Source organism: Amblyomma maculatum, chromosome 8 (assembly GCF_055883805.1).
Source record: "Amblyomma maculatum isolate TAMU_Amacu chromosome 8, ASM5588380v1, whole genome shotgun sequence".
Taxonomy (NCBI): domain Eukaryota; kingdom Metazoa; phylum Arthropoda; class Arachnida; order Ixodida; family Ixodidae; genus Amblyomma; species Amblyomma maculatum.
Genome location: NC_139351.1, coordinates 9,622,992 through 9,637,686, shown reverse-complemented (window position 1 = coordinate 9,637,686; position 14,695 = coordinate 9,622,992). Strand labels below are relative to the sequence as shown.

The following is a 14,695-nucleotide window of genomic DNA, read 5'->3' as shown; positions in this document are numbered from 1 at the left end:
GGCACGCACCGCCCGCAGCTGCACCTATTCGAAAGCTTCGGTTAGCGATTGCGCACTCTCGCAACTGTCAAACGTAGGCTAGGCTGCAAGACTCGGACATAAATACCAATGCGTAGTTCCGAAACGGCTGGGATCGGGAGGCTGACGGTTGGGGCTTCTGCAAGCCGGAGTTGTGCCGCGGTTACCGCGGCCTCTCGACACAAGTGTTACTGTACCGGTCGCTCGCAGGCTCCATCTTCGCCGACCTGGCACCCGAAAAGTTGCGTCGGCGTAAGGCTCAAAGCCCACGATGTAACCATGTTTTAACAGTAGCGACTATATTCTAGTTCACTATAGCAGCACAGCGACGCTGGAACCCACAGAGGAACCTAGGCGTCGGCCATATTAAAGAAACCCTGTGAGAGCGTACAGTAGGGCACAATTAGAACCTCTAAAATACACCGAGCTCGGTCAACTTTAGTTCAGCAGGCTCCAGCGATGACAGCTTCTCATTGGCTTAGCGCTATGACATATCTGTTGAGTTGAGGAGGACGCGCGCTAGGAAACCGAAATTCTGTTTTTGTCAGAACTGGGCATGGCCTTACTGATTGGTTTCCGATCGAGAAAGGAGTGAGGCAAGGCTGCATACTGTCGCCCTGCCTATTTAACCTATATGCAGAGTGCATCATGAGGAAGGCCGGTCTGGACGAGTCTTCAGCTGGAGTGAAGATTGCTGGAAAACGTATCAACAACCTTAGATATGCGGATGATACCACTTTAATGGCAGAAAGTGAAGTGGAACTCAAGAGACTTCTGATGCGCGTACAAGAAGAGAGTGAGAAGTTTGGGTTTAAACTGAACATTAAAAAGACAAAGATCATGGCATCTTGCCCTATCAGGGCCTAGAGCATCAATGGACAAGAAGTGGAAGTTGTGACAGATTTTCTGTTCTTGGGCTCCAAGATTACCTCAGAAGGAGACTGCAGCCATGAAATTAGGAGACGCCTGCTTCTGGGAAAGAGAGCAATGGTTAGCCTTGACCGCCTAGTAAAGAGCAGAGACATTAGTCTGCCAACCAAGATCCGTATAACTCGTGCTATGGTCTTTCCAGTTGTGATGTATGGATGCGAGAGTTGGACTGTGAAAAAGGCTGACCGCCGAAAAATTGACGCGTTTGAATTGTGGTGCTGGCGAAGACTCTTGAGAGTTCCTTGGACTGCCAGAAGATCAAATCAGTCGATATTGTCGACCATAAACCCTGGCTGCTCATTGGAGGGTCAAATTGTAAAGTTAAAGCTCAGCTACTTTGGTCATCTGATGAGAAGAGAGGAGTCGCTGGAGAAAGATTTGATGTTGGGAAAGGTTGAGGGTAGCCGGAGAAGGGGTAGGCAGCGAACGCGATGGTTAGATGGCATCCTCGAGGCACTGCAGATGAAGTTATGTGATGTTAGGAAGATAGTGAGAGACCGGAAAGCGTGGCGTGACATGGTCCATAGGGTCACGAAGAGTCGGACACCACTGAACGACTGAACTGAACCGAACTGTTTTTGTCGCTATTAAATCAACGCGGGCGATGAAACGAATCGCGGTATATTATATGATGCCGAACAAGGATTCCATTTAGCCAAGCCGTGCAAAATTTCCGGAAAACGTTTCACGACCCCTTTAATACCAGGAAGCGCTCTCGTCGAAGTAGAGGCGGCGAAGAAAGATATAGATAAAACCACAAATGGTAACTAGCATATTCTGGAATATTGTAGAAGCACACGCGTGGCTAGAATCTTCCGAGATACATCTCGAAACATGTTTCGCAACAAAGAAAGTGATGAAGCCAGGTCTCGCGACAACGAGCATGAATAGACACATAGTATGCATAATTGATAAGGACCCATGCCTGCGGCTGTTAAAAAACAACACACAGAGATTTGAATGGCTCGCGGCATTACTTTCCTATTAAAAACACCCGCTCAGTGTTCCAAAATAAGCAGAGAAAGTTAAACATACAGTTTAGAAAGTTTAAACATCACGTATACTTTAATGCGCCTTGTACGCCTTCAGACGTACAACATGTGCGATTCCTGGCCGCGCCCGGCGCCACATGCATGTGGTTGTGCCGTCGGGTATGCCCTCGTAGTCAAGCTGCCCGATGCTCCAAGGGCACTCTGTGGGCCGAAGTACCGCCGCAACGGATCTTCATTTAGTCCGAGGCGGCGTTTTGGCGTCGAAACCCACACTTGGTCTCCGAGCCTGTGCTCTCGGTCGCGTCGCCGCAAGTTGTATCTTCGGCCGTCGGTGCTTTGCTGATCCTATTGCACAGCCGGGCGAGACGTCAGGTGTCTGTGCAGGTTCTCGTCGGTTAGGTGCCGCAGAATCACGTCGAGCGCCGTCGTGGGCTCCATGCCGTACGCAAGGTCGAATGGGATCGACCTCGTTTTCTCCTGGACGGCGGTGTTATAAGCGAAGATGACGTAACGTATAATGGTGTCCCATGTCTTGTGTTCGGCGTCGACGTGTACGACCATCATGTCCGCAATCGTTTTGCTCAGGTGGTTCGTAAGCCCGTTTGTCTGAGGTTGGTAGCAGCTGTTCGTCGACGGCGTGCATGATTGTATTCCAGGTTGGCTTTCGACAGCTCCACCGTAAATGCCGCCTCCTGTCCGTGATGAGTACTTCTGGGGCGCCGTATCGCAAAAACATTTCTTCGACAAAAAACTTGGCGACTACTGCCACGGCAGCATTGGGCAGTGTTTTAGCTTCGGCATAAGGGGTAAGGCAGTCAATGACCACGATGATCCATTTGCTAGCCATAAATGATTATGGAAAGGGGCCGAGCAAATCCATCCAAATTTGTTGAAAAGGCATCGTCGGGGGACGTATGGGGTTCAGTAGTCCAGCTGGTCTGATCGGAAGCGTTTTGCGTCGCTGACACCTACAGCAAATGAGTTGGTGCCGGCGATAGCAGCAAGCGCGCTCGTTAGTCGTGGTGTTTAAACTTCGCAGTGTTTATGTTTAAGTTGCTTTGTTTTGGAACATCGAGGCGATGTTTTTTTAAGGGGGGAGTAATGCCGCGAAATCTTCAAAACTGTATTTGTTGCTCTTAACAGCCGCCGGCATACGGCCTTATCACTCTGATTCTGGATCGCGTAGCAGTTCCGTATTCTTTGTTTGTTAATGCTCGATGTCGCGAGTCACACCTTTATCAGGTTTCGTTGTAGCGCAAGATGCACCGAGATCTATCCCGAAGATTCCGGTCACTCATGTATCTTTCTACAATGTTCTAGCCTGTGCTGGTAGCTGTTTGCGACGTTATCTAGATTGTTCTGAGCAGCCTTTAAATTAAGCGTTACGAGTGTGACGGGCATTCTTGGTTCGACGATCGACGAGCACGTTTGTTGCTATCGCCGCCGCCGAGTTGCTTAGTTCTTTTGCGGGCGCAAGTCAGCCCAATAAAGAGTTTCTTCAGTGCAATCATCGGCCCTTCATTTGTGTCATCGACCTTGTCCCCACTACGTGACAATATTAGCAAATACCAATTCAGGCGCTGTCCGTTCTTCACAACTCGTCTTTTTATTTTTCGTGAAACCTAACAGGATATCGTGCATTACCGGATGGTAGTGATTGGCTTCTAGCTCTAAAAATAGGAAAGCTATAGCTACAAGTACGGCAGTGCGTTGATTGCAAATATGCACAATTAGCCGGAGCCAACAGTTATACTTGGTTGTCTCACCGACCGTAGCCATGGACGTTTGATCGCACATATAGAAAGGAGTAGTAGTGTCTGACAGTTTTTTGTCTGGCTCGTCGTCAGGTAATGATGGCTACAATGCTCGCATAAACCTTAGAGCAAAAAAAGTTATATTCGACAAATAGGCTGACGAGAGCGCCATTTTGTGGCTGTGGAGATGAGAAACATTGCAATGAATGCTAAATTAGACGCCATGAAGGTCGACAGACCAAAGTACGAGGCGGAGTTCGGCCCGTACCGTAACTGTCACTGCCAAGAAAATCGCTCGCGGTAGCACGCAGGAATCGATAGAAGCGCGCGTGTTTCGGACCAGTTCCGGACTGCGAAAAGTAGATAGATGGCAAGAAGAGCGCCGAGAATGCTGAAAGTATCTATATTTGTATGATGCTTCTAGTCCAAACGCCAATGTGATTCGCTATCGGCGGCTCTCAATGACATGAAATTGTTTTGCTGGTGTATGCTGGTGTACGATGTCATAGCGTTTGTAAGAGCAATATTTAGTAATGAATGAAAAACGTATATGTCACGATGCCTAGACACAGTCGTGAGTTATAGTCAACGAGCACTGTACACGCGATGTACTGTGAGGTACCGAGCTTCTAAACACTTTATGTAGCCATTACTCGTAGTTACAATCCTAAAACGGTCTGGTGCAACGCATATATACATACCGGGTGTCCCATGCTAACGTGGACCAAGGATTACAAAATAATATATTTGAGGTAGGTGATTGAAACCAGTTGCATACAACTGCCAGCCTGCTTGCGCACTACAGGCAATTTTTTTGTTTTGAATTTACCTAACTAGCTAATTGTTACTCTTTCTAATTTATTGAATATTCATCTTAGACCAAAAATGTGAATTGAAAGTTGTAGAGCGCCTTCAGAAACCCCCATTCTATTATATGCGAAAAAGAAAGTCATACGTGTATCGTTTTTTTCCGGGCTCACAAAAAAAAAACCCGCGAAATACAAATAATACCACGTGACAAGCGCATTTGAGCGCCGCGATTGTGATGCTCTCAGTCGCGGTTTGAGCGAACGAAATTAGCTGAGGCCGTGTCTCCTCGGCCCCGTTAAAGCGGCAGGCCGATATGCCTGCGATGGCTTCTTCGCCCGCGTCAGACAGCCGGCTCACATGACGGTGCAAATAGCAGCGAGCGCAGCGAGCCGACACCACCGAGATTCTAACAAGGCCTTTGCATCACCTTCTCTCCCATCAGCGAACGTGACAACAATCGGATGAGCGATAAGGTATCAGCCACTGAATCTGCGCGTACAGGCTTGGGGAAAGGGGCGAGATGAGATCAAGACTGGACTCAAATTCGCGCTCGCACCTTCATTCGCCGGTACTTTATTGTCATCCGCCTGTCGTGACGTAGGCTGCTGGGGTGCGCAGGCCTTGCCAAGATCTTGGTGGCGACGGGCGAACTCGAGCTCGTTCCAATCATCGCCAACATTTCAGCCTGCCGCTGCGACGGGACCATCGGGTCACGGCCGCTATCTGATTTCGTTCGCTCAAACCACGACTGAGAGCACCACAATCGTGGCGCTGAAATGCGCTAGTCACGTGGTATTATTCGTATTTCGCAGGCGCTCTTTCGAGTCTGAATAAAAAGATACACGTGAGACTTTCTTTGTAGCAATTAATGAAAGGAGGGTTTCTGAAGGTGCTCTACAACTTTCTAATTCACATTTTTGGTCTAACATGAATATTTAGTAAATTAGAAAAATTAACATAATTAGCTGATTAAGTAATTGCAAAACAAATAAATTGCCTATAGTGCGCAAGGAGGCTGGTATGCAACTGGTTTCACTGACCTACCTAAAATATAATATTTTGTAAACCTTGGTTCAAGTTAGCTGGGACACCCGGTATATATATATATATATATATATATATATATATATATATATACCAGGTGTCCCAGCTAACTTGAACCAAGGGTTACAAAAAATTATATTTCAGGTAGGTCGGTGAAATCAGTTGCATACAACTACCAGCCTGCTTGCGCACTACAGGCAATTTTTTGTTTCGCAATTACTTAATTGGCTAATTATGTTAATTTTCCTAATTTAATAATTATCGACTTTAAACCAAACATGTGAATTGGAAACTTGTAGAGCACCTTCAGAAACCCCCATTCCATTAATTGCGATAAAGAAAGTCTCACGTGTATCTTTTTTTCCGGGCTCAAAAGAAAGCCCGCGAAATACAAATAATACCACGTGACTAGCGCATTTGAGCGCCGCGATTGTGGTGCTCTCAGTCGTGGTTTGAGCGAACGAAATCAGCTGCTGCCATGACCCGATTGTCCCGTTGCAGCGGCAGGCAGAAATGTTGGCGATGGTTGGAGCGGAGCTTGCCCGTCGCCACCGTGATCTTGGCCAGGCCTACGCACCGCAGCAGCCTACATCATGACTAGCGGATGACGATAAAGAACCGGCAAATGAAGATGCAGCGCTAATTTTAGTTGAGTCACATGATGTCATCTCGCCCCTTTACCCAAGCCTGTATGCGCAGATTCAGTGGCTGATACCGTATCGCTCATCCGTTTGTCGTGACGTTCGCTGATAGGAGAGAAGCAGGCCTTGTTAGAATCTCCGTGGTGTCGTCCCGCCGCTCTCGCACTACTTGCACCGTCACGTGGGCCGGCTGTCTGACGCGGGCGAAGAAGCCATTGCAGGCATATATGCCTGCTGCATTAACGGGGCCGAGACACGGCTGCCGCTAATTTCGTTCGATCAAACCACTACTGAGAGCACCACAATCGCGGCGCATAAATGCGCTAGTCACGTGGTATTATTTGTATTTCGCGGGCTTTCTTTTGAGCCCAGAAAAAAAGATACACGTGAGACTTTCTTTATCGCAATTAATCAAATGGGGGTTTCTGAAGGTGCTCTACAAGTTTCCAATTCACATGTTTGGTCTAAAGTCGATATTTATTAAATTAGAAAAATTAACATAATTAGCTAATTATGTTATTGCAAAACAAAAAATTGCCTATAGTGCGCAAGGAGGCTAGCAGTTGAATGCAATTGGTTTCACTGACCTACCTCAAATGTATTATTTTGTATCCCTTGGTTCAAGTTAGCTGGGACACCCGGTATATAAGCCAAACTTACAACTTGACTTCTTATACGGCATAATTGTACACACATATTACGCCTATAGTCGCGAATTGTTCTGAGTCATAGCTATAACCTTTATTCTCACGTAACATGACTGAGCGCATAAAGACGTCACGTACGGTAAAGTGCTGTTGTGGCCGGCCAAAGCCGCCCAGAAATTCAGCCGGACGCAAAACTTCTCCGGCGAATGCCTTCTTCACAAAATCCGGATACTGATCTGCAAGACACCAATGAACTGGAGGCGAGTCGTGCCAAGGGGAGAGAAGTGAGGTGTTTAAACATGAGCTCTGCATGGAGACAGCTCGGCGCCGTGGCCCTGGCGGTGAACCCCTTCTCGCCCAGCGGCATATTTGAAGCAAGAGCGCATCAAGCTCTCCCATTGGTCCTGCGAAAGTGCTGTCGTCGGATTGGACAATTTGAGTGTCAACGGATTCTCGGTTACGGAGGCTAAAGTGCTTCTGCTCGAGAGTGAGTTCGTCACTAGCGGCCATCAATAGCAGTTCGCCCCCTGAGAAAGCGGACGCGGCGGAATCTCCCCGGCCATCGCTTCGCGAGGACAGTCGCGTATGGCTATTTTAGCTTTCGGCCCCAGAGCCGATCTCGTTGTGTAAATCCCTGTAAATAGTGTATAAAGCGTTTTCTTCATCACACCAGCGCCGACTCGGATCAATCGCTACCGCCCAGGCAGCTGACATCCCGTTCACGAAACGGGTAACGAGCGCTACACAACCAACTCCTTGGCACAGCCCTGTTGACGGTGGGCTACAGTGTAATAACCCCACCGGCGCAACAGTACATACGTCGTTCCCATTATGCATGCATAATTTGTAGACACCATCATGACTTAGAAACGTAATGCTCTCGCATTATTTGTTTTTTCTCACATGCAATCATACAATGGCGGGTCTTTAATTGAACAGGTCTTCATAAAACAAATTCTTCGTCAATGGGCCATCAGTCTATGAATTTGTCTTTCCACAGAAAACAGAGCCTTCGCGTTGTAGTCGTTTCTAAGGTGTATAGAAGCGTGACATCTGAAAGTGATGAAGAGACGCCGGCAGCCACTGATGGACCCAAATTGGAGCTCGGAAAAGATATATATCCGCGACTCTTTTTTATGCCTCGGTGTGTGTGTGTGGGGGGGGGGGGGGGAGCTTGAGAGAGATGGTGGTACTTACGCAAAATAAATTTCTCATTGAACCGCAATTAATTTTGAAGTAGATTTTAAGGCCGCCAAAAATGTGTATCGTACAAGTAAAAAGATGTCCGGGCGTTCAGATCATATTGGCAATTTTTTGCACGCACATATATTTGGGAAGAAGCATGTTGAGAGATAGGAGTCGTGCCGTCTGGGTGAGTAAAATCACTCGAGGTAATGACAACCCAGTGGAAACTAACAACACGAAAGAGGCATGAGTATGGCATGTAACGGGGAGAGAGAATAGCCCATGGTCCCAAAGAGAAACAAATTGTTTTTTTTACGGAAGGGAAGTGTAACAAGAGGCTGCAGAATGTTACGTGGTCGGATGATGTTAAGCCGTCTGCTGGGATCAAGTGTTTGCAGGTATAGCACAGGAACGCGTAATTGGACGAGCACAGGAGAAGCCTTCCCCCTGCAGCGGCCATAGTCGGGCAAGTATCCCTTTGGAAGGACGCCAATGACTTTCCCATATTTCAGACGAGATTCGCTATACGAGCACAGTCTGCTTCGGCACAGAAAATCGGATGTCTCATAGAGTGTTTGCTTTTTCTACATATGAGATGACATGTTATTTTGTCTGCAGCAGATGATGAAGTTATCACTGCGACGTGCACTGTAACAAGGGCTATGCGCCCGGGCCTCAGTACAAGCTTCATTGCAGTCGAGAGGCAGCGAGGCGCGACGCACGTAAAGAACTATGCTTACAAAATAAGCGGCCCGATTTACGCGGGCGACGTATATACATACTTTTTCAGCTGCAGAAAGCCATGAAGCCCTAACAATTATCCGTCACTTACATGGAGTCATCGATTGATCTCAGGAACAAATTTGACAAGCCGCATGCTGTCGGTCTTGACGCTTGGGGTTGAAATGAGCTTTCCCAGATGCGTGAAATTTTCTTCACTGTAAAGCGCAGCACCGGCCATATTTTTGCCCTCAGGACCCTCACCGTAGGCAGGGAGGTATGTACACACCCACAAACATAGACTTAGCTAAAGGAAAGTGCTACTTTAGGTGGGCACACACAAGGGGAGCTCCAAGCCGTACGGGTTTTGAAAAGAAAAATTTGTATTTTAAACAGCTGCGATGCGATCGAGTTGTGCTCTTTTGTGCGGCCAGAAATGAAACAGCACATTGGACGCGGTGGTTACAAGGAGTAAACGGATCTTCGAACTCGTTGAATTCGAAATGCATGCACTGTATTGTACACAATGTCAGAGATGTTTTTATTCACCACTTGGTGCGAGGCTAACGTAGTTGTATATTTGGTTTGTGAGCGACGGAGTCAAATTCAGTTGTCTGTCACGGCCCAAATGAATAAGCTTTCTGACCTTGGCGCAATAATCACTGCTAACACCGCAAGCAGGCATGCGCTGTAACTGAGATCTCGCAGATGGCCGCATCCACTCTGTTTTGGTTCCGTGCCAAAAATTGCCCCGGATTTCCTCTGCTTGAAGGTCTGAGAAACGCGTTTTCCACCTTGTCAAAACGTCAATTTCTGCATTATATGTTACCTCGCCTACGGCTTCTAATTAGTCATTGCCAAGTAGGACTCGCATTAGTTTAAGCAGTACAGTATTATGTAGGGACAAAGTGATTACGTAAATTACATCGGCGCTGACTCGAAAGTTGTTTCCATTTTTTTTAATTTGGAATTACTGCTTCTAGAAAATTTAAAAGTGTTCCTTGAACCACTCCTTGAACAAGCACGCTTTTTGACAGAGAATCTACCTTTGAACTCTCTCTCTCTCTCTCTCTCTATATATATATATATATATATATATATATATATATATATATATATATATATATATATATATATATATATATATATATATACACACACTATTAAGATTACATTAAGCAAAACTCTTTATTTGTGGCCAGACCAACAGCCTCGTGTGAGGTGACCAGGAATTTAGTACAGTTTAAGCGCTAAGTGGCGAAGAAACACTAAAGGTAAAGAGTGCGCGTTAGTCTCCCGAGGAATTGTCTCACAGAGGTCTCGGTTACATTGCGAGCAAAGGATGTTCTATGATGTCTGCCACCTTGAGGTGCTTCCTGACTTGCAACCAACAATCCTCGTTCAGTTGGTCCAACTGCATTGAACCGTGTCGAGGAGCAACGCATTGGACAGTGTCCTTGACGACGCCCGCCGCTTTCATGAAACCGTTCAATCCGGCTATGCTAGAAAGCGCTCCTTTTATCATTGCTTTGGCGTAGTCACAGCTGACGCCCGCTTGGTCTTGGATCACTTTGACGAGCTTCGGATGGCCGGACACAAACTCGAGGGCGCGAACACAGTAGCTTTTCTCATCGCCCATCACAAAGCGAGCTGCCCGCATTACGAGGCTGGAGTTGCGCCTCGTTAACTCCTGGACAGCGTAATATTCTTGGCTGACTTCTCTGTAGTAGGGCACTCGCACTCGAAGCACGCTGTAACTGGGAGCAACAGCGGATGACAGGTGCATTAGGAAGGATATATCGCTTCCGGGCTGTTCAATTTTGATGTCATGAAGTTGAGGACCGCGCAGACAGGCTTCGGCGAGTGTTCGACAGTCGCTGTCTTCCAAAAGCAAGCCCTTCAAGGTGAGCTTCTCGACGTTTTTGTTGGCCGATATCGCCGCGACTACTTCACTTTGGCAGATATAATGATTGGAAAGCATTACGAAGTTTTGCATGAACACGCCGAGCCATAGCGTTTTTAGATTTACAGCCCCTTCTAGAAAGGCGACAAGGTATCGATGAACAGTTTCGTCGAAAAAGTTCTCGTCCATGTGCAAGTGCACTTCGGTTATGTGCCCACATGATGCGAGCACTTTGAGCGCCGGAGTAAAGTCAATGTCAGGAGCAAACGTGCTCAGTGATACCGCCGTCACTTCTGGGCACTCGGCAATTTTGGGAATTGGGTTGGAATTTAGATAGTGCACTCCAAAGATCACCTTTTGAGCCAGGCGGCACTCCCTAATAGCAGCACAAATTTCCTCCAGTCTATCCCGAGGAGGGAGGTTGAGCACGGTGACTTCAATAAGGCCCCTGTTCTTCGCCAAGGAACGGAAGAAAGCTTCGCAATCAGAGGCTTCGAAATCCCTCAAGTCTATGGTTAATGTTTCGAGAACAGAGTTTTCTTCGAAAACAGTCAACCACGATGAATCTGCGTTTGGGCTGCCCGCCGGCCGAATTAGTAAATCTGAATAACTCAGTTGGTGCCAAATATCTATGCCCAGATGGGAGAGCGGAGGCGCTGTCAAACTCAATCTCCGCAATGTTTTACTAACAGCGACTTGAGCAAAAGCCGCAATTTCTGACATGCCCCTAAACACTATTTCTATCGTCAGTTCTTCTAGCGTTGTTATTGAGCGAATGGCGCTCACTAAGGTTCGCAAGATTTCCGAATCGGGATGACGATTCGACCTCAGAGAGAGCACCTTTAAAGTTCCGTCACTTTTTCTCAAGTAATCGGCGAAGATTCCCCAGGAGAAGACATCATCAGAAACACTCAAACTCGTCACCGTGTTACTCTGGGCAAGCTGTTCAATGAACAGGATAGCTGTGTGTACACTCATGTTAAGCGCTCCCACGTCGAGGGTCGTGAGTTTCGAAGCAGCACGGTTTAAGCCGAAGGACCTCATTCGATAATTTGACGGTATGCGAGACGAAAAGGTTACTTCCTCCGTCTTTCTCATTGAAGCCACGAGCTTCACAATGCGTGGATCCATGTCGCGTGCTTCAGCTTCACTGACCCCGTAGCGCAAGATGCACATCTTCCTCACACCGCGATTGAATTTCAGTGCCCGCATTAGAGTACCAATCTTGGCGATGTCGTACCTCAACTGGACACTAACCAGGCATCTGTGCCTCGTTAACAGCCAATGCAGGAGATCTATGGCAATGAGTCCAGGGTGCTGAATCTGCATGCGGTATTCATCCGTAAACCCCGAAAGTGCCACTAGCCGGACGTCACCCACGTCGTCTGTTTCGTCCTCTCTCAGCTGCAGATCCAGATGCCGGAGGATATCGTTGCAAGCTTCCAGGTGTTGCAGTAATTGGCAGACCGGTCTGTTCCCGCTCCTAGTGCAGGAAAGCCGCAAACGTGGCGGAGCGGACCCAGGGCTCCTTCCCGTAGCGAACATTTCGTCAAGTTGGTTCCCTGTTGGCGACGGCCTTTGCAGTGCGCAACCAGGGGACGATGCAGAGCTGGAAAAAAGAACAGGTAATGTCTACAACTCCACATTTCGAAATTGTCGTTTCACATTTTTCCTTCTTCACGTATTAAGAGCAAACATTCCTTCAAGATATATTGCAATACATATATACTGTATATCTACTGTATATGGTGCATGGAGCCCGTCAACCGCAATATAGACATTGTACACGGTGCTCTTCAGAGTGGCGTAGTTGACCCGTAGTCCGACACTTTTGATGGTTTTTTTTTCTTTTAAAGTATTCTGAGTAACTTCTCCTAAGGCTAGAGAAAAGCGATGTACCGCGGTGAAGCCCGCTAAAGTCGTGAGACCCATTTTATAGTAGTTCATTTTCTTAATCGATTTAACTGCGCTCAACCGATATCATATTGTCCAGTGCTCTTGATTCGCTAAAAATGGATCGGGAAAGAGTTTTTTACAACATAGTAGATCATTGAAGCTGTACATAAATATTTGATGTTCAGTCGAGTAATTTCAATATTTAGCGTTGCAGAACTGACCACGCCAGCAATAAAAGCTTTATTCAGCTCTCCTTTCCAAGCAAGGGGTAACAAAGGCGACTACGCAGCCAGGGCAGCTCGATCTCCTTAGAAAAATCGAGCAGCCGTGACAAAGAAATGCACTACAGCCCCATCAGCTGTGTGTGTGTGTGCCTGCGAGCGTGCACGTGTGTGTGTGTGTGCGTGTGTGTGCGTGCGTGCATGTGCGGGCGCGCTGGCTGATGAGCCTCAATTGCATTGCTTTCTCAAAGCCGCTCGAACTCCTTCGGGAAATCGAGCAGCCGTGACAAAGAAATACACTACAGCCCCATCAGCTGTGTGTGTGTATGCCTGCGTGCGGGCGGGCGTGTGTGTGTGTGTGTGTGCGTGCGTGCGTGCGTGCGTGCGTGCGTGTGCGCGCTGGCTGATGAGGTCGTATTGCATTGCTTTGTCAAGGCCGCTCGAACATCTTCGGGAAATCGAGTAGCCGTGACAAACAATGCAAGGCAGCCCCATCAGCGCGCGCCTACAAACGCAAACACACGCCAACCTACAAACATACACACATTTTTTTTCTCCCAGATTTCTAAGTGGTTCCTTTTTTTGCGACAAGGTATACCATTTTTTGTCATCGGCCAGCCCGCTTACATATACTTGGAGTAATATACTTGGATTACGTGCACATTTGGAAAGAAAGTATGCTCACATTCTTCACATTTTCGCTGATGGTTCTGTAGACGACGTCAGAAAACCTAACTCATCGGCTTTTTATATTACCTCTATGGAGTATACGTGGTCTGCACATTTAGCTAAAGTCGTATCCTCCACAACGGCCGAAAGGGTTGGCATTGAGATGGCTTTACGGAAGCTAGGGACCTGTCCGGCTCAACCTGTTGTTATCTTAGAAGATCCAGAATCTGCCCTTCAAAGGATAGAGCGCGGGTTCCCGACTGGTGCCCTATCTATAAGCTCTCTACGCTTGGTGCAGAATCTGCACAACAGAGGCTTTACTTTACATTTTCAATGAATGCCCTCACACATTGGTGACGGAGGCAACGACCTAGTCTCGCCCATAAAGCACTGTTAGGTACTTCTTGAAAATGTGCCTCCAGATAAAAAAACTCTTCAGAGAAACGGTACTCAACCATTTTAGTACCCTGTGGAGAGCGCCCCACAAGCCATGTGTGACCGTGGGACTGATGGGAGATCAGGGCACTCTACTACAAAGAATTCGCACGGGCTCTGATCGTACTCCTGCCTGGATGCATTGGCATGGAATCGTCACTGCTATGTCCTATATGTGGGGTGTGCGAGGATATAGAACATAATATTATGTGCTCTCCAGAGTACAACGCGGAAAGGTGCGTGATGCTCGATTCCTTCAAGAAGATAGGAGCTTTTCACAGTGCACTTCAGTACAATGTCTACCCTAGTAGAAACGAGACGTGCAAAAGTGAGGCTTCGCGCCTTCTTTTACAATTTCTGCAAGAAACTGATCTTGACTCTAGATGATGACCGCTGGAATGGACTATGCTCTACTGTGAGTTAATATGTGCATAGATGGTGACCTCTGGAGTGAACGATATTGTCAGGCATGCGCACAGAAGAGGAGAAGGAAGTGCAAAAAGAGGCTCTCCGGGATAGAGAAAGAAGAAGAAGAAGCTCACCATCTGTTACTTAGCACATCAGGTTAAGGTGCAGAATCGCTCTGTAAATAAACCCTAACAGTGTGGTGGAAGGTGCTGCAAAGATCACCACGGATTCCTCTCTACCGCGTTCGAGCCGACGACTCGCTGGGCTTCCCCCTTTGACCACCACAATGATCCAGGACGGCGACGAACGGCAGCCAGGTCCAGCGGCACCCGTATGGCAGCATTACCGTGAGCCGCGGACCTTTTCTGGCAAGGCTGGCGAAGATGTGGATGAGTGGCTCGTGAGCAAGTACAATCGCTGGG

General features: G+C 47.6%; 1 protein-coding gene across 1 annotated transcript; it reads right to left on the bottom strand.

Annotated features, from left to right (window-relative positions):
- Positions 1-10,028: 10,028 nt before the first annotated feature.
- On the bottom strand, positions 10,029-12,189 carry LOC146180513 (uncharacterized). Its single transcript, XM_084577765.1, has 2 exons — positions 11,577-12,189; positions 10,029-10,688 (listed from the first exon to the last, which is right to left on the bottom strand). The coding sequence occupies exons 1-2, from the start codon at positions 12,187-12,189 to the stop codon at positions 10,066-10,068; spliced, it is 1,236 nt and encodes a 411-aa protein (XP_084433891.1). The 3' UTR covers positions 10,029-10,065.
- Positions 12,190-14,695: the final 2,506 nt, after the last annotated feature.

Bases quoted from the DNA above. Each gene is read 5' to 3' on its own strand.
- LOC146180513 (XM_084577765.1), bottom strand. From the start codon at position 12,189: ATGTTCGCTACGGGAAGGAGCCCTGGGTCCGCTCCGCCACGTTTGCGG. The intron at 10,689-11,576 runs GTAACACGGTGA...GCCAAAGTGAAG, and splicing joins CATTGAACAGCTTGCCCAGA to TAGTCGCGGCGATATCGGCC.